Source organism: Dermacentor variabilis, chromosome 2 (genome assembly GCF_050947875.1).
Source record: "Dermacentor variabilis isolate Ectoservices chromosome 2, ASM5094787v1, whole genome shotgun sequence".
NCBI classification, from domain to species: domain Eukaryota; kingdom Metazoa; phylum Arthropoda; class Arachnida; order Ixodida; family Ixodidae; genus Dermacentor; species Dermacentor variabilis.
The window spans coordinates 171,523,469-171,542,358 of NC_134569.1; the positions used below are offsets into that span (position 1 = coordinate 171,523,469).

At 44.4% G+C, this 18,890-nt stretch overlaps 1 protein-coding gene across 2 annotated transcripts in view; it reads left to right on the plus strand.

Annotated features, from left to right (window-relative positions):
* The window catches only part of LOC142572941 (transmembrane 9 superfamily member 2-like), a 115,059-nt gene extending 108,926 nt beyond the window's left edge, over nucleotides 1-6,133 (plus strand). The window contains exons 16-18 of one of the 2 annotated variants that reach the window (XM_075682402.1): nucleotides 996-1,107; nucleotides 4,776-4,944; nucleotides 5,108-5,209. In XM_075682402.1, the coding sequence (XP_075538517.1) occupies nucleotides 996-1,107; nucleotides 4,776-4,944; nucleotides 5,108-5,172 (346 nt within the window). In that variant the 3' untranslated portion in view covers nucleotides 5,173-5,209. Of the gene's footprint in view, nucleotides 1-995; nucleotides 1,108-4,775; nucleotides 4,945-5,107; nucleotides 5,210-5,806 lie in introns of those variants that run through there. The other variant, XM_075682401.1, reaches the window with a different exon arrangement.
* Nucleotides 6,134-18,890: the final 12,757 nt, after the last annotated feature.

Here is an 18,890-nt window from a genome sequence, read left to right on the forward strand (position 1 = left end):
TGCAGGGAGCGCTACGTGCTTCGCATTGTTATCAGGAGCGCCTTATCATCAATTATATGGTTCAGATGATTATTTTGTGCTTGTTATTTGATCAAACTTTGTTGAAACTGTTGAAAATGCTGTTGATTTGGTTGTGTGCGCGATTCCAAAGAATGTATGCACTGTTCGCTTCAGTTTGCCGACTGCTTCAATCCTCATTCTTACGGGGCATGCACCACTGCTCCTGGCCCTGCACTGTCACCGGGATTGGCCCATATTTTAGGTGATGGACGTGGTCACGAGAAATGCCCACCAACTAAAGGCTAACAGCTTCGCTGGAAAAAAATACGATTCCCTGAGTGACCACTGTATGTTCCATTACGTAACTTCTCAATACTCGTGGCCGTGATGGATGAGGAACGTAAGTTTTATTTCCAAATCTAAATATTCGAGTCCGGCGTCGTTTTAGTTGCCGCATTTCTGCTTCAGTTCCACGTTTAATGCTTCAGCTTTATATTCGATCGCACATAGATGACGATGTGAAGTATTCGAGAACTATTCTAATTCGAGAATGGCGACTATTTGACTCTGAGGCGGAGTGAAATAGGACGATATACGACTCATTGTTGCAATGCTTCGAATATTCGCGCGCACCTTCCACGCTGCCCTGCAACAGCGAGAAGTAACCGTCATCGCTACTTCACCACACAACCTTATATTTTGGTGAACAAAGGGGCCGTGTCGCTAGTATGTAACCACTGCACGTTTCGATCCGATGTCCGATGCGTTGGCCACGACGTAATTGGCCTTCTTTGTTCTTGTTTTTTTTTTCGAATGGAGGTCGCCGAAAATTTTCGCGTGTTTGGGATGCGTCAATAACCGGCCTAGTTGACGCAGCCGTATCGCCGATGCTGTTGTCACTGGGGCTAGCAGCGGTTCGTTGCATTCCATTTGTTGGCCACGTGTGTTCTCCATCATCTCTTGTATATGTACACATGCGACTCGTGCTTCTCCAGGTCCAGCCAGATGTACTACATGTTCGGCCTTCTTTTCCTGGTCTTCATCATCCTCATCATCACCTGTTCTGAGACGACGGTGCTGCTCTGCTACTTCCACCTCTGCAATGAGGTAAGTCACCAGCAGTGTTCGCTCTCAAGGACACATATTCCGGACACTGAAGACATACTGTCACACGCATTTTTAGAAGTGCGGAAACTCTACCACACGTTTGTGCGCACGTGAAAAGGATCACATTTAGTAAGTATATGATGGTCGGGGAAGCACTCGTATTCCAACTTGACGCATTTTATTTAGATACTAAAGTCGTCCCACAGTGCTGGACCAATTGGCGTTTATCGCAGCGTTTAGCACAGGACAGAATTTGCTGGCGTCGTGCATAGCGACAAGGTTATGAATGGTGGAATTTCTTTTAAATAATACAAGAAATGCAGGTCCAACGCACATCTTTGAATCTGTGTGCAGGGAAGTTTGCGGGAAGCAGGAAAATTACATGTTTATTATGAATGTACGTGCGATGCGTACAACTGTATTTATTGTCTTCCTATGCAATGTGTGTAATCTTATATAATGTACTGCTCCTCCGTTTGCGGTGGGAGTGACACATTCGGCATTATGAACATGTAATTTATTAACACAGTTTAACATACTATTCCTCTTTAGACGAGAAGAAAGGGGGTTAACCGAGGGGCCCGATTTTTATTAGTCATATCATGAAAGGCCAACAAACACTGACACCAAGGACAACATAGGGGAAATTACTTGTGCTTAATGAATGAAATGAAGAAACGAGAAATTAATGGAAATTAAAGTGGATGAAACAACAAGTTGCCGCAGGTGGGAACCGAACCCAGAACCTTTTCTTCATTTCATTCATTAAGCTCAAGTAATTTCCCCTATGTTGTCCTTGGTGTCAGTGTTTGTTGGCTTCTTACGATATGACTATTAAAAATCGGGCCCCTCGGTTAACCCCCTTTCTTCTCGTCTATTACATAACGAGGGTCTCGAATCCGGCAACATTGATGCCTTCAGGTAGCATGTGTGGGTTTATTGACCAGTTGCCTTCTCCCAAAGAGATCACGTTCTCGTGACGCCTGCGGCAAAAAGGACGTTCCACGTCCGCCGCCAAGGTCTGTGAATGGTGGCGCTGGCTAACACTCCCAGGGTTCTACTACGGCACATAAATACCCAAGAAAGTCGATGGGGAAACGGCGCCGCTGTAGCTCAATTGGTAGAGCATCGCAAGCGAAATGCGAAGGTTGTGGGTTCGGTTCCCACCTGCGGCAACTTGTTTTTTCATCCACTTTAATTTCCATTAATTTCTCGTTTCTTCATTTCACTCATTAAGAACAAGTAATTTACCCTATGTTGTCCTTGGTGTATGTGTTTGTTGGCTTCTTACGGTATGACTATTCCTCTTTAGGTTACTTTAGGTTATTTGTCAAACGGGCCGACATGTAGTGCGACTGCTGTGTCATAGTTACCAGCGCGAACAAAGCTAACGGAAAAAAGTTGGGACAGGAAAGGGCGCTAGACTTCAACTGACAGAATTTTATTCGGATAACATGCAAGGAGGTGTGGCATCTAAGTGCTGGTGCCGAATGCGTAAGCGTATCTTACATCTCTGGCACTCGCTCATAAGGAAGTGTTGTACCTTGAGGAGAGCCTTTTTATCAATGATTTGTAATGACACGTTGCTGGCGGCTGTCCACTTCGCTGCGCTCTTGGTTATCTCCTTTGTGGCACTTTCGTCTACGCGTTTGTCTGCGCATTTATTTGAGCATCAGGTGGCCTTTGCATGTTATCCGAATAAAATTCTGTCAGTTGAAGTATAGTGATCCGCCCTGTCCCATGTCCCCCCCCCCAAGCTAGCTGTCTTCGCGCTAGTAACTGCGCTACATCAATTGCGTCAACACGAACTAGCACAACTCGCTTCGTTAATAAAGCGTGACCTTTCACTCCTTTCGCGACGTTAGGTTAGGTTAGGTTGTATGTGTTTGACACAGAGTTTGTATAAATTGTTACAAGGCGGGCGGAAAGAAAACTGCATCCACAGCAGCTCGACTGGTCCTACTCATCATTCACCCAGCAGCAGATAGTAGAGTTTTGTGCACAATTACAAGGAAACAAACACGCGAAAAAAAAAGACACATGCTAGAAACTCGATACAGCATAGTGTATCAGGGTCGCAGATCGCTATACATAATCAACGATAATAATATATGAGATCTCATTAACAAGCGTTTTGTAAGGCAAAGAGTGCCTTACGAAACATGGTACCATACTTCTTCCCCCACGGCTTATAAATTGTGCTTTTTGTAGCCCGCATGCGAGCTCTGAGTTCTACAGCATTCGTCGTAGGCTCAAGACATGTTGTAATCGAGTAGAGCTACTAGTTGAGTGACAACTACGATAAGAGGCCGAAAGTCATGGAAAAAAGAAAGCAGTGATAGTTCAGAGCTCGACGGAAAGCCGTCTGGCGAGGGCGGGACATAATAGAAATAAAGCATGAACTGGCCGATTAAAAATAAAATAGTGTCAATCTACGTTTTGGGACCCACACGAGTCCCTTGTTCGCCAGATGAATCCAGCTGAAAAGCTATTGCAGTGGATAATGCACGAAGCGGATGGCGCAGTATAATGTAGTGAGTAAAATTTTATATCTTTGAAAGACTTTAAAACCATTGTTTCCATTGGATATATCAAAGATGTTTCAGACCTATGTACGACTTGAGTATAAAAAAGCACAGACGAATGCACCATGGGTCTACGTCGTTTTTGTATTGTGATATTGATGCTTGCTTGATAGTCGTTCGTCAACACCAGGTATGGCGAAAGCAGTTTAGGAGATCCCATCTGGTCGGTCAGTGAACCTGCGTCCTCTTGCGACTTAATTTCTGGCGAGACGATCGACTCTGATGCCACAAATATGGTTCGTGGCTTAGCCAATTCATAAGCACCCGGCATAATATCTTCGAAGGTTAATTACCCGAGAATACAGCCTCAGGAAATTCATCGCCCCGCTGTGAGGCGAAAGCTGCTTTTCGCTGTCAGCGCAAAGGATGCGCAAAGTGCATATTTGGATTAATTGATAGGAGGTGTTAAAAATAACAGCGGTGAAGGTTGAAATTTTGCTAAAGACATAGAGAAACACAGCGTTCGTTTTTCTTTGCTTCTTTTGTACAAACTCTATTCTAGCGACGTTACGCTTCGAATAACTACGCCTAGAATATTCTAGCTAGGAATGTATTGACCAACGACGCCATTCTCCGAGGAAGAAAACAAAAAAAGAAAATTGTGGCAGACACCATCGAAAGTGATCGTCAGTGTCAGCGATAGCCTTCTCGTGTGACCTGCTGCATTTACCCGTGCCATCCGGGAATCACGAAGCCTTATTGCGTACATCAGCTGGGGCACGAAGTGGCAGTGTCACTCCCATCGAAAAGCGGCCGCTGGGCTCGGACCCTGCGACCTGGAGCTTAACCGCGCAGCGCCACGGCCACTGCTCGACCGCGGCGGGTGCCGAGGAAAGAAATGCAATTGTTACAACACTAAAGCGACCACGTCTCAATATGTACTGAATTACGATGCCATTAGAGTCATTTGTTCGGACGGGTACTTGGTACGTGGGACGACTGATAACTGGAACACTGTGGTGCAGTTTTTAGTGCCTGCCACGTTTTGGCACGCGAGCCAGCTAGAAGCATGTGGAGTGAATGCAGTGTACAATCGCTTCTCGTTAGACGGTTCTCGCCTGAAGTGTGCTTGCGCATGCGCAGGACTACCGCTGGTGGTGGCGTTCGTTCCTGTCGAGCGGCAGCTCGGCGCTGTACCTGTTCTTCTACTGCGTCTACTACTTCAAGCGCCTGAGCATCACGGACACCGCGTCCACCTTGCTCTACTTTGGATACACCTTCATCATCGTCTTTCTCTTCTTCCTGCTCACTGGTGAGTGCACGCCTTCCTCACTGGGAACAAAAAAAAAAAAAACTTCGCAGGTGCATGTACGGCAATCTGAGCGACTAACGTACACCATGGACAGCGAAGCTGCACGAGCGATTTCTCACACCGTTCCGAATTGCGGGGTCTTATATCCCGGTTGTTATTATAGTGACGATTCATCACCGACGTGCTGGCCAGGCAGACTGCATTGTTGACTGCTCTTTGCCACCGTAGCCGTACAAGCTCCTGGCTGAGCACCAGCGTGGAAGCAGTGAATGTACATGTGAGAAACAAGAATTGCTACAATAGGCGTGCAAGAAAAAAGTGTTAGGTATTTGCATGAGGTGTACGCGGGGTAATGCTTATTTTACAGTGAACTACGATCACGTTTCGAAGCAAAAAGACTGATTGCAGCAAGAACAAGGGACTCCGGCGGCTCAGTGCGGCGCTGCTGATTGGTACCGAGCTGATGCCGAGCACGCCGGCCTTCGTCTGGAGGAAACGGCACGGAAACTTTCCTTGCCAACCTGTTTGCAAAATTGTTCAGAAAGGCAAACTATATCGACCTGCTCTGCGCGCCATGTTCTTCGCAAAGCGCTCCGATATACGCTGTCTTGGCTAAAGAAAAGTGTGAATTTGTTGACGGTATCACTATAACGTCAACAAATCTGAGTCGTCTTTTGAGTTATTCCTTAAGTATATGCACTCATTATACACGAATTCGAAGTGACCTTATGTCGGGGGCTTCCCGATGTGCAGTCACCAAGAGAGAGCTAATGGCTGTACTCTTAATAGGAGTTGAGAATCCTGATGTAACTGTACCGCTTTTAAAGTGAAGCTGCCTTTGTACGTTTGTTTCTCCTCGCAGGAATGGTGGGATTCATTTCTTGTTTCTTGTTCGTCCACAAGATTTACGGAGTCGTCAAGGTCGACTAGGACTTGTCACGCAATGCGGTCCGTGCCTCTCTCTCGGCCGTTGATTTGACTCTGTGCGGTCATTGTGGCCCAGCGTTGCGACAACCGTGGTCAGAAAACAAACTATATCACGTGTTCTTGACGTTTGGGAAAGTGGAGAGGACAAGTTGTTCAGTGTGTTGTTATGCTTTCTTTCTTTGAGTGCAGTCTTCTTTTATTTTGACAAAACGCTGTTTTCTGTCACTGAAAAAATAAAATAAAAAAAAGGTACGGGGCTTCAGTGTGGTTCGTTGCCATCTTGTCTTGGAGAAACCGTTAATCTTTGTTGTGATGACTGTAATGTGTTAGAAGTCACTACACACATTTTGTTGAAATGTTCGGCTTACAAGAACTAACCGGCTGGCTATTTCAATAGAACGGGTTCCTCTTCCCTAAAACCACTGAAGCTGGAAAGCATATTAAGCCTAATGCCTCTTTGAAGCAACGTCAATTTTTAATGCCTTTGCATTCTTAGGGGGTACTCCACACGCTATCCGGCGGTTATCTATTTTTGTATCTAACCGCTTTCCGTGGCCGTAATTGTGGGAACGAGGTTTCAAATAGTGTTTTCAAACAGAGTGTTGATCGCTGTAGTGAAACTTTTGTCAATTTCAGAAAATGGGCAGTTGCAAATGAAAGTCGAAGAGTTAGAACAATATACCCGTGCTAACAAGCTTGAAGTGAAGGGCGCACCTGATGAGGGAGAGCCACTTGACATTGTGAAAAAAGTATGTGCTGCTATTCGGGAGCCAGTTAACGAGTCTGACATAGACACTTGCCATAGGGTGGGTACAAGTAAGCAAGGAAGTAGAAGTATTGTTGTACGTTTTGTGCGTCATGAAAAACGAAATGCTGTTCTCATGAAAGCCAGGAAAGAAAGGCCCTCGGCTAAAACAGTTGGTCTTAACACTTCAGCTCACATCTTTGTAAACGAAAACTTAACGCAGCAAGATAAACAATTACTTGGTGCTGCGGTGGCAAAGAAACGAGAAGTTGGCTGGAAATTCGTGTGGCTGCCGGGAGGAAAAATTTTTGCAAGGAAATAGGAAGCATCAGAGAAGTTTAGAATCTGTTGCTGGGAAGATGTTGACAAGATGCGTAATTAGTTAATTTCATGATATTTAGGGTTTTGCAAGCTGCCTCAAGATGGCTATAAAGACTGGTTGCCAATATTAAGACCAATATAGGCTCTGTCATACCTTGAACGGTTTGTTTAAGCAGTTCTCTGCATTTCATCTAAATGTTCGTAGTATTAAAAATAAGACAGATAGCCTCAGTTTGTTCTTTGAGTGTCTTGACATTAAATTTGATGTTTTGTTATTTACCGAATCGGGGGGGGGGGGAGGGGTTAATTCCGAATGACAGACCACCACACTTTGTAGGATATGTTTATAATCACATTGTCCATCCTTCAAACCGAGACGGTGGAATTTGTCTGTATGTTAGATTCCTTCACCCTTGATGTTGACGAAATGACCTGTATGATGCCTAGTATCGAATGTGTCACAGTGCGTGTGGAAAATGTTATCGTTGCAGCTGTTTATCGACCTCCCGCGGGGTATATGTCTGAATTTTTTAATTTTATAGAAACGTTACTGCGAAAAATCCATTTAATGCGTAGTCCATTTTAAAAAGGTGTTCTTGCAGGAGATCATTCTTGACAAGAGCCAACGTCAGGCAGTTATCAAGTTTAGAGAAATCAACAAGCCGTGCAATTTCAGAAGAAATATCAAAGGTGAGACAGCTTTAGTCGAGCACCGTATTACGTACCACTTTTATGCCTAGCTAGGACATGGCTACATTGTTGCTACTTTTAGCCTTATAAGCTCCCAAGATGATGGTTTGCACCCGGATGATGTTTTTATTGGTTTCTTTTTGTTTTGTTTGCACATAAAATGAGCAAGTATCAAGCACTGTTTTGAAACACTGGAAAGCAAAATTATGGAAATGTTGAATGTTAGTGATCTTCAAGCGACAATCACGTGAATGAAACATTGTGGAAAAATTTAGCGACAAATTTACACTGTAGCACACACAAATAAATTAATTCATGTACACGTAAAGAAATCACTAATAATACTTGGCCGGGTTGCGATACCGCGTTGGAGCATTCAGGCTGCGGGTGCATATGACAGTGGTGGATGGAGTGTAGTCAGGCCGATTAACTAAGCAGACGTTAGTCAAGCCAATGTTGGCCAATTCTTGGCGTACGACGGACAGTATCAATGAGACGGTCGCGTGGCACTTGTCGGGGCCATGGGTTGGGGTCGTGACAGGAGATGCGGCTTCTATTTCACGTCGGATGTCGTCAGAGCGATTGGGTGTGGGCGGACTGCCGAGGTCTTCGCAGGTGGACGTAGCAGCCGTGTTGGGAAGGCGGGGAAATGGCTGGGCAATGCGGTGACTCTTGGCTTCTTCAAACCGCCGGCATTCGGTAATGATGGCTGGCACAGTGGAAGAATTCTTGAAGACAAGGAGATGGAACGCATCATCTGCTATGCCCTTAATGGCATGTGCAATCTTATCAGGTTCGGACATCTTCGGATCCACTTTGCGGCACAGAGCAAGCACGTCCTGGATGTACGTGAGATAGGATTCAGTGCACGTCGGGACACGCGAAGCGAGGTCTTTTTGGGCGGCGTGCTGACGTCCAACAGGCTTACCAAACAAATCTTTGAGTTTCTGTTTGCAAATGTCCCAGCTGATAAGTTCCTCCTCGTGGGTCTGAAACCAGACGCGTGCCGTGCCCACGAGGTAAAATATCGGATTCGCGAGCATGATGGTCTGGTCCCAGTGGTTGCTGGCACTCACCCGCTCGTATAGTTGAAGCCAGTCTTCAACATCAGTGTCGTCGGTGCCAGGAAAGGTTCCTGGGTCGCGGGGTTGTGCTAGAATGACGGTGGGCGTGGGTTCCGACGGGCCCGAAGCATCCTCGCCTTGAGCTGGCATTGTAGATGCAGCCAAGGAGCACCCCCTGCGTAAATCCGTCTTGATAATGATCCCGTAACCTCCACCAAAAACGTTACGGGTTTAATAACAGTCAGACGTATATTTACAGGATATTTACAATAATTATAGCAGCTGACAAGATGGTAGACAGCGCGCGAAGACCAGAACATCGTCTTCTTCCGACGATGATTAAAACATCTTCTTCGTCAGCGTGTCACAACATAATTGGAGCTGTTTTCAGAATTTAGCACGTTGTTTGACCTGGCTAATTAGCCTGCCATTTTTGACTTTTTACTAGGTGAGCAATTATTCAACACTGACCATTAAACTTGAATACACCATTTTGTGTGCAGTGGCTTCTCAATTGCGACTCAACGCAGATGCTAAGAATTACCTGAGGCTATAGAAGCACTGATGAATTCGCTACCTATATGAATCACTTTGCACTTTCTCACGCAAACAGCATGTTAACACTTCCAAGACAGTGGGCAATGTCATCGTTTGGTCACATCATGAGATACTTTCTATTTTGTATGGCGGATCATCCAAGGTGATGCATCCTTGGTGTGACATATTGCCTTAAGCCAGTTAGGGTCACGTGAAAATATATCAACAAAAGCGATTGATCCAGCTAGGAGTGTTGCTTTGGAATACTACTTTAACACCAGTCCTCCTTTGCATGCTACCTGCTTACTCTGTACTGCGCCATGTTTAAGTTTGAAAAAAAAAGGCAACAGCTAGGCAGTGCGAAATACCAAACTTGCTTTTAGTTTAACAATATAAAATGCTATTGAACTTTTTAATTAAGTTAGCACATCATTTACCTGCAGAGTCGATTACTGTTTTAAACTGATTATATTTTGCGGGAAGCTTCTCAGGCTTGTTTGTCAGGTTGACAAGTGGCTTTTTAGCCACAACACGCCATATATTAATTTCAAGGCTGACTATTACTCTGCTCTGCAATTTAGTAATTATATGCCAGGAAATATACTAGTAATCTTAAACATCTTCACGTACATGCCTTAAGATACCCGTAATTTGAGAGAAAGGAGTGCTTCAATTTATTTTTAATGTGAGCCAAACTTCTTAGCACATAATGCTAAATGAAGTTCAAATTTCAAAATTCCCATTTCCTCCCTCGCTTTTTTCCCCCTTCTGTGCAGGTTTTGCTTGTCTATGTCTACAAGAACTGTAAGCAAGAACTGTAGGCAAGAACTTTTGCGTCGAGACACAAGAACCTTTACGCGTGGCCTGTGACAGCAAGCTTTTGTGTGGGCAGCCAGTGCTCTCCTACAAAGGCTGGCCTGCTCTGGCAGCGGCGGCAATCATCTTCAAGATTTAACCATGATCACCTTTGCTGCTATTTTTCACTCTTGTTAATTACACTTTCTGCATCTTTTCTAATTTATTAGGTAACAAAGTATGACTATGTGACATGGTGTAAAGTCGATGTCTCGCTGCATTTACGCTTGCAATAATCTTTTATGCATGAAAAACTCATCATACAGTGTATGAAAAAAATATCAGCATGTTATGATTTAACTTTCAGTTTCCAGGCAATTTTTGAGAGCTATAATGACTGACTATAATGACTATAATAATTGGGAGCTATAATGACAGGCATCCACTAATTTATTTCCATATGAACAGCACATGTCCACACAGTCCGACTCGCAGTCCTTCGAAACAGTCGGCCACCTCGGATACCTGAAGATCTCAGTACAGCATTGCGTAATGTTGAAGGACTACAGTTTGCGTTGTCGACCGGACTTGTAGAAGGGTCCGCGGCAGTTTACATACGAGGCGACGTTGGAGTCGATGAGCGGTGTCCCAAGGTTCAGCCTCTGGAAACAATTTTAGTCAGGCCACAGCAGCAGTGCTCAAGGCACTGAATTGTGAACCTGCCTGAGCAGCTTCACTATTAGTCTTGGCCCGAACGAACAGAAGACGCGTCCGAAGACTCTTCGGTCGAGCTGCTTTGCGCCACCTCATTTTCCATTTCTTCTTCGCCATTCTTTGGAGCCCTCAGACTCCGAACAAGGGAGATGGCTTCTTTCCGGAGCCTCAGGCTCGCTGCAGCCTTGGCCTTCGCGTGCGCCAACTCACATTCGGCGTCGGCAAGCTTTGTTATCGCGCTCAAGTACTGCTCTCCCTTGTCGAATGCAAAACGGGCGTATTTCTCCGCCCTGTGGGCGGCTTTCTGCTTCTCTTCCGCCACAAGTTCTAGGCGGCGGCGAAGCTTCCGGTTTGATCTTCTCAGCTCAACAACGCATTCAGGTGCCGTCGCACAGCGCTGCACCGCGCTGTGCAGCTTTATCACTTCGCCCATCGCAACGGGGGCCCTGCAAACGGGGCAAGTAGTCGATAAGGTGGTCCATGAGGTGAGACATTGCATGTGATATACATGCCCGCACTTCGTAGCAACGAACTCGCCGTCGGACTCCATGCAACACACGCACGCGGACATCGGCGCCTGCCTTGGTCACAGCGGTCTCTTGTGGTGCCCGCGGTGCTACTGGGTTCTACAGAGTTCCATGCGCGCACTCAGACTCAGCTTGCCCTTCGGCGCAGGCTTGGCACGACAAGGCGTTCGTAACGCAGGGCGCAAAACCAGCAGACCGCGTGCCGCGCGAGCCATACGCGAGCCGCCGCAGTGTTGCCGGTTTGTCGTGAACGAGGCAGCCTAGTGTTAGCCTAACGGTTACGTTAAGCACAGCAAAGAAACACAATAAATTTTAGCTTACATTTGCACATTTGTTGTATTTTAACAACATAGTTTCGACTACATCTGGTCGTTCAACTCAACTGCGATGTTATACGAGTTCTATGGACGTCAGACTCTCGAGTTTTGCAAGACGCGTAGCGCCGCCTGCCGGTGCGAAGAGGCAGTAATTGAGTAGTGCGAAGCATGACTGCCTTGCTAAGTTGCCTATGCAGCTAGCGACTATGAAACAACGATTTAACTAGATTTTGGTCCATATGGCGAGTGTTTTTTTTATTTTTTTTTATTTATTTGTTTCCACAAGCAAGGAGGTACATGGTTGTGGCGGAAAAACAAGGGGAAAAAAGCTGCGGAGAAGCAGCTTGACTTAATTGCGCATTTAACACCCAGACAGAGAGCTATGAATTTCTACGCTAGTCGGACGCGCCGCCGAACTGCCATAAAGCGCTTGCTGGCTCATTCGTCAGACTGGTGGCGGAAACGACGGGAACCGCGATAGCTCCGCGCGCTACGAAGAAACGCCGCAATCGGCGCTACTGTTGTGTTGTAAATTGCAGTGAACGGGAAGGACCGAATAACAACGTTCAGTTTTGCCGATTTCCATCGCGATCGTATGAAGGGGAAAGGCGAGAGCGCTGGATACGGGCCGTTCAACCTGTTGGGTAATCGGATTACTTGCATTCCCCACAACACAGCGGCTCGCATGAGAAAGTGCGACAATTTTTTTCTTCTGTAATTGTGTTGCGTAGCCCTGACGGAGGACTGTGGTAACCAAGCGAAAACTCAAGAATCTGCAGCCGCCACTTCGTTGGTAACAGAAAAAAACAACGTTGCGAACCATCCTGCTTATGTGCCATCGATATCTCCGCCTTTTAACAGACGTCCGCCTCCGCTTAACTCAACAAGTGGAACGGAGAGATTTGGCAGGTCACTTTTACCAAACATTTTGGTTCGTTTATGAATTCAAAATCCTGCTCTAGAGCATTGTTGTATCGCGAACTCATTTCTACTTTCGGTATTTTGTATGTACTGCGCCGATAAAACAAGCACGCTTCGCAATGTGCTGAGCCTGCTCGACTGTGTTTTACAAATGTGAGCAATAAAGTTCTTGTAGAAGCACTGGATGAGTAATTGCGAAATAACGCACGCGTGTAAAGAAAAGAATGTCGCGTTTATTCACATTTATTTGTGCGTGCTTGTTGCTCGAAGCGTCTGCAAAAAGTTCAAATTAAGGTACTGGGCGACGCTGCAGCTCCTGCGAGAAAGAAAGATGCAGCGCGTAGGCACTGTAGGAAGCTTACTTTCGTTATGATCGCACGCTATTTGCTGCTTTGGAAAATGTTTTCTGTTTGTTGCCCTGCAAAAGGCTATGAAAGGATTTACTCTTTGTAAATAATTGCGAGACAAAACATTACGATAAAATACATAAAAATATAGGAGATACTTAATAAGTCTTGTGTTCAGGACATATTCAATATGAACCAATTTGAAATGCTTAGATTTTTATGCTGATATGCCTATAGACAAACCTGATGCTCTCTGTACTTGCGATTTGCAGCACGCCGAAATAACACTTGAGCCTTTATTTTATATTGTACACGTACTTCGCCCTGCTGAGCTTCCTTTCCGAAGCGTGGACGGGCGGAAGAAGCTTTCCAGATCCTTGATTTTTAGGAAACCGTGCCTCAACACAAACGAAAGAGAAGGGTCCATTGTGGCCTTGCACCTTCGCTTGCGGACAGCTCTCCTTGCACTACTCAGTTCGCGCCAAGGCTCCGATGGGGGCGCTGGTGACGGGTATTTCCGCAGCGCCGCCTGGGCAGAGTCTGAGGTCTCAAAGAAGTGCGGAAATTTGGCGCTGCTGAACATCGCCCCCCGAGTGCTCCGTGATCGCTGCGCATGCGTGAGCCGAGAAAAGGTGAGAAAGGAGGACAGCTTTTTTTCGCAGGATGTGACGTCACATTGTTGCTTGTTTTTACTTTTTTGAAAGAGCTACTCTCGAACGTAGATTAGCCAATGCCGTCGTGTCGGCTGCAAGACGTTCTGAGCGCAGTTTGACTTAAAGATTTATTCTATGTTAAAGCCCCTCCATCCACGCGCCGGCGCGTGGATGTAGGGGCTTTAGTTTGACTTGAGCAATCGTGGGTTTGGACTCCGTGACATTTGCTTTCGTCATATGCGAGTTAGGGGCTTGCCGACAGGTAAACCGCCGCTGTACTTAGGTGAATACCTTGTTTTTCGTGGTCCTGAAATAAATAGCGCGTCGCTGCGATGGTGACTTCAATCTGCGGTAATTGCTGCGCATTACGGGCGATTTAATTGCACAATACGTGCTGCATTATCGGTGCAGATAGAGAAATCTTATCCTGTGAGCCTTACTTCCGTCAGTCAGTCGGTTAGACGTTTCGCTCTTATCCAGTGCACATTTCTTGATATCCACTAACGATCTGCTTCAAATATCGTTGAAGTGTCTATTGATCGTGCGGATGTTTTTTTTAATGCACACAAATGGCGATGGGCAGCAGCGTTACGGCCGTGAGTTTTTCTTTCGAGCAAACCTTTTCAAATTGAAGTTTTCGCTCATGTTCGCGAGATAGCAAATTTAAGTGTTACACACCCGCTGCTGCATTTTTCGATTCCATGTGACCTAGATTTAAGCTGCCTCAGGTTGTATTAACGCGCGCAGAGGCTTTTCGAAAAATAGTTGTCACCTGAGAAATCAATGCAGTGTGCCAGTTCTTTTGGAATGGTGCTATTTGTTAAATTGATCATATTTCCCCTAGTCATGCTCAACTACTTACTGGTCAGATGCTTGAACTTCCGAAGAAGTATTTGTAAAGTTTCCCTTATTACTCAGCATTGTAACCGACGCTTCTCGGAAGTATGCGTGGTATTTGCCCCTGCAACACTGCCATGAGTTAAAGTTCAAATTGTGCCCACCGACTGTCTATCCCTGTGCCAATAGAAAGCAAAGAACTCATTTCTCAATCGTCACAACATTTCTTTTTCATTCCATCTTCAAGAAATTTGTTTACTTCTTTTCCTAGTCATTGTGGACTTGCACACATTGAAGTTTTGGATGGTTTGGCAAAAGCATTGCATAGTGGGCCTGTAGGGTTCTTTTTTTGTATTTAGCGCATTGCCCTTCTGACTGGACAAATTAAGTAACTGCATTACAAATATTTCACTTCCTTGGAATGTCTGTTCCATGTGTCTCATAACAGTACATGGTTGAATTTGGCACATGCACCTTCATATGACCAAGTGGTTTGTATGACCAATGTATGACCAATGTTTGTATGACCAATGTGGTTTGTATTGCAATGGAAATAAGAACATATGTGAGTGCTTCAATTGTCTTCATCACATTCCTGATGACTTCAATGTGTGAAAATGGCTTGTAACAATATTGCTGTGTTTCATGTGAGGATATGGAATAGAATAACTTTCTTCTTTTATGCTGAAGGTATTCACCCCTTTTGCCTGTTGGGCTTCAAATCTTGTAGAAAATGGTGTGAGCAGCCTGGGGTGTGCCTGAAGAGCAATGCTAGTTTGTGCATGATCATATTGTTGCTGCTGGGAAGATGACATCTTAGGCACATTTTTTTCATACAATTAACACAAATATTTCCATCTTTCCCCTTGTGGCTCAATCGTAGTAGACCTGTTCGTTTTTCAGTTACATTGTTGTTTATTTTTGTTACATATCAGTGTTATGTACTATCAAGTTAGTGGGAATATAAAGCTATTTGATGTTGTATTCATGGGGAATCCTAGCCGATCCCTCGTCATGGGTATGTGCCATATGTCACAGACAACAGTCATTCTAGTCTCTCTTCTTGTGGTAAAAGTATCCCAAAGCCTATTTTGTATGCTTGCAGATGAGTCGAGGTTTACACATCAATGCCAGCTCACAAAGCATCTAATACGGCAATCAGCCAGCCACCTCCGCAGATGGAGAATTCTGCAGTTTCCAATCATACTGTTTGTGTTGTCCTTGGCAGAGATGTTGATTGTACACATAGGGTATATACTGTAGGACACTCAAAACTTGTCGTGACAAGGGCAATATATGGCAGAAATTATAATAGGCTATGACCAGCATTAGCGCAAGCCCTGCGGTATCTAAAAAATGAGTAAAGTGCTGGTTTTCATATGCTATAGCTGCTGTGTGCATTAAGCTCAAAACTCCCTTCTTGGCAGCATAACCCAGGAATGCCCACTCCAAACAGTCTTGCAGATGCACTTTGATAGCATCTGCTTTGACCTACCTAATTGTATATCAGTAAAGATGCGTCTAGTTCACTAAAGACTGACAATGCTGCATTCAAATGGAACCAAACTGTTCTCGAAAAGTTCTTGAAACCAGTCAAGCAGGTTTTTGAGAACATTTAATCTGGCAAAATGACAAAATGAAAGTTATTTGAAATAAGTGATGCAATGCTGATGAGGTTTGGGCATGCATTTCAACGTGCTTGGCCTTCATTATCTCTAATCATAGTGAACCTGCCAAACTGGCAAGGATCTTGAATGAATTCTTCACTAGGCCCAACTATTTTGTTGCTGCCCTATATTGTCTCTATAAGAAGAGTGCACAACAAAAATCTTGTGGCTTCCTGTTATCATAACACACTATAACTTCCTTAGATGTAGGGCCATTTGATATTCACCAATAAATACTTCCACAGGATTTAGATGATGCCTTTAAAGATGTGTCCCTCATGTTTACATGTAAAGGAGCACTGACATTTAACTTTTGGACTGAATTTTTTTTATATTAATCTGGTTCCAAATGGCAGCTTTTATGACCACACCATGCCACTGAAAGCTGCATGTGCATTGAGCGATTATTATTGTGTGCCAAGACTTGCTTCACTAAATCAATTTTCTTATGACTCTTCTCAAACATCTAAATCAAAATTGATTTAATTCTAGTGTTCTATAAGTCACAACCACAATACGATTACGAGGCATGCCATAGTTGCGGACTCCGACATAACTTTAATCGCCTGAGGTTTTTAACATGCACCCACTCCACAGTGTGCACCAAGACAGAAATACCGATGTTGTGCTGCATAGTGGTCCTAACATGCTCAGTTTTCAATGACCTAATAATGGCATGGCTTACTGATGAACAACTGCAGCATGCATCATTTGTTTGTGACCTACCATGCAATGTTGTCACCAGATTATGGGGCCACACTGCCTTGGGCACATGTTTAAATGTTGGCGTTAAGGATATATTTGTTGCGCATAGAAGGAATTTGAAGTTTTGTAGTGTAGTTAACTGAATGACAGCTACACACGCATAAGAAAAAAATTGTGCCAGGACTACTTAAACTCTGCAGTGTTTGAGTTTGACCAATTCTTGCGATTTTGCACATTTCGGATGACTGCAGGTAATTCATTACAGTTATACCAGCTTTTGTACTTTTTAGACATGCTGTTTGCCCCGGTTTTATAGAGTGATCATAGATAGCCACACCACACAATGTTGGGAGAACTCAGAATTTTAGTGAAATGGGGGTTGCTCCATGTTAAGGTGCACCAGCAGGTCATAGTAAATGGAAGCCAGAAGCAGCAGCACTTTAAGGTATTGTGCCGCACCATGTAAAGTCAAATTATTGTGCCCCCCTCCACTCTCGCTGGCAAAACCTGCTGGTGAAGCATTGTGAGCAAGCTTTCGAGGTACGCTGCGCTCTTTCCAAAACAGCGTCAGAGGCAGCCATCTATTTTGCCTACAGGACGAAAAGTCCCTGGCCAGGAGTGCATCGAACATACGGAAATAGCTGTCAATTGTGCTGCTGAACTTCGAGATTTATAGTTTTGACCTCAGGTTGCAGAACACAGCAATGCTATAGCAAGCAGTGTGGTAAAGCTGTTTCACGGCTCTACCACGGCATAGCCAGCACTGCATGCATATACTATACACAAGCATGAGGTTTTAGCAGCAATACTTAACAGTAAATTGTATTTGTACAACTTCACTCTGTCTTTAACAATGCCAGGCTTTAAAATACATGAGGTCACTGTCTTTCATTTGATGTGTTTATACAAAAAAGTGTGTGCATGGAAGGGGTTAAGGCTCCTTTGTCAAGCCAAAATGCTTCCTGGCATGATAAAGTGAAGCCTTGTGCATTTCAGTCTGCAGTTGCTCACTGCACTTTCAAAAGCGCAATCAGCACAGAGAGCACAGGAAAACACACAAGCAATGGTTCAGCAATTTATTTGAAACAAATGCAACTTTGTTTTACAGAAAGACCACATTCCAAAAAAGCAACCACATGCTATGCAGACAATACAGCCAACTTATGTTAATTGTACAGATGTTAACATGCCCTTCCTTTATATGTGGAAATGTTTCAAGTCTCAAATTGTGCCTCTACTTTGTAGCTTGTCCTTGGAACAATGGATGAATCAAACAAATGCCAGATTTAGCACCATTGCCACACTGATAGAAGAAAACTACATATTAAAATGGCAACTTCTTGGAGAACAGAAAAGGGTGTATAGTAAACTTCCAATAATCTGACTCCGGTTAATTTAATTTTTTCAGTTAATTCGAACCTGGCCGACGCCCATGCATTTCTATGGGATTAAACATTCATCATTTCGATCCTAAAACTGCCATTCGCCGGATAATGCGAACTTGACCAGACCCCAATAATGACCCCTTTTAGTGGCAGCGCATGTCTCAGTTGAGCTTAGGGGACAGTGAATGCGTTAAACAAATGCCATCTCCTCTCTGAAATGGCTATTTTTGACCCACCCGAAAGAGATTTTCAAGCAGTAATGGCAGCTGACAATGTCCGATTGTGGCACTTATCCGATTCTAAGGAACACTTTTTGTTTTCGAAGGACATTGAGACGAAAATTGTCTAGCTGTGCAATGGATTGCGAAACTAAAACCATGGTTGTAGCATTCATATGCTTTACCACATATCATGGCTGTAATACGGCGAAGCTGGCTTTAGAAAATCAGCTGCCATTCTAAAAAATGAGGTACGTGTAGGTTTCTACTTTGGTTTGGAGTTAAGTCATTTCTACTTTAGTTTTATACTGTGGACAAATAGAAATTTGATGCACGTTCATTTCAGAGGCGTGTTACTCAAGCACATATTGCCAAATAAATCAACGGTATTTCAGCAGGTTTTTGCATCTTAATTCGGCCCGTCAGTCTCGTTAGGGTAGAATTAATGGAAGTTGATTGTATAAATTGCGTGATGAAGTACCAAGAAAGTTACCTTGCTCAGGTAGTGAAAAAAGCATGGAAAAAGTGCTTCACGCAACATCCACCAATGTTCTGTTGCAGATGCAAAAGTTGCCT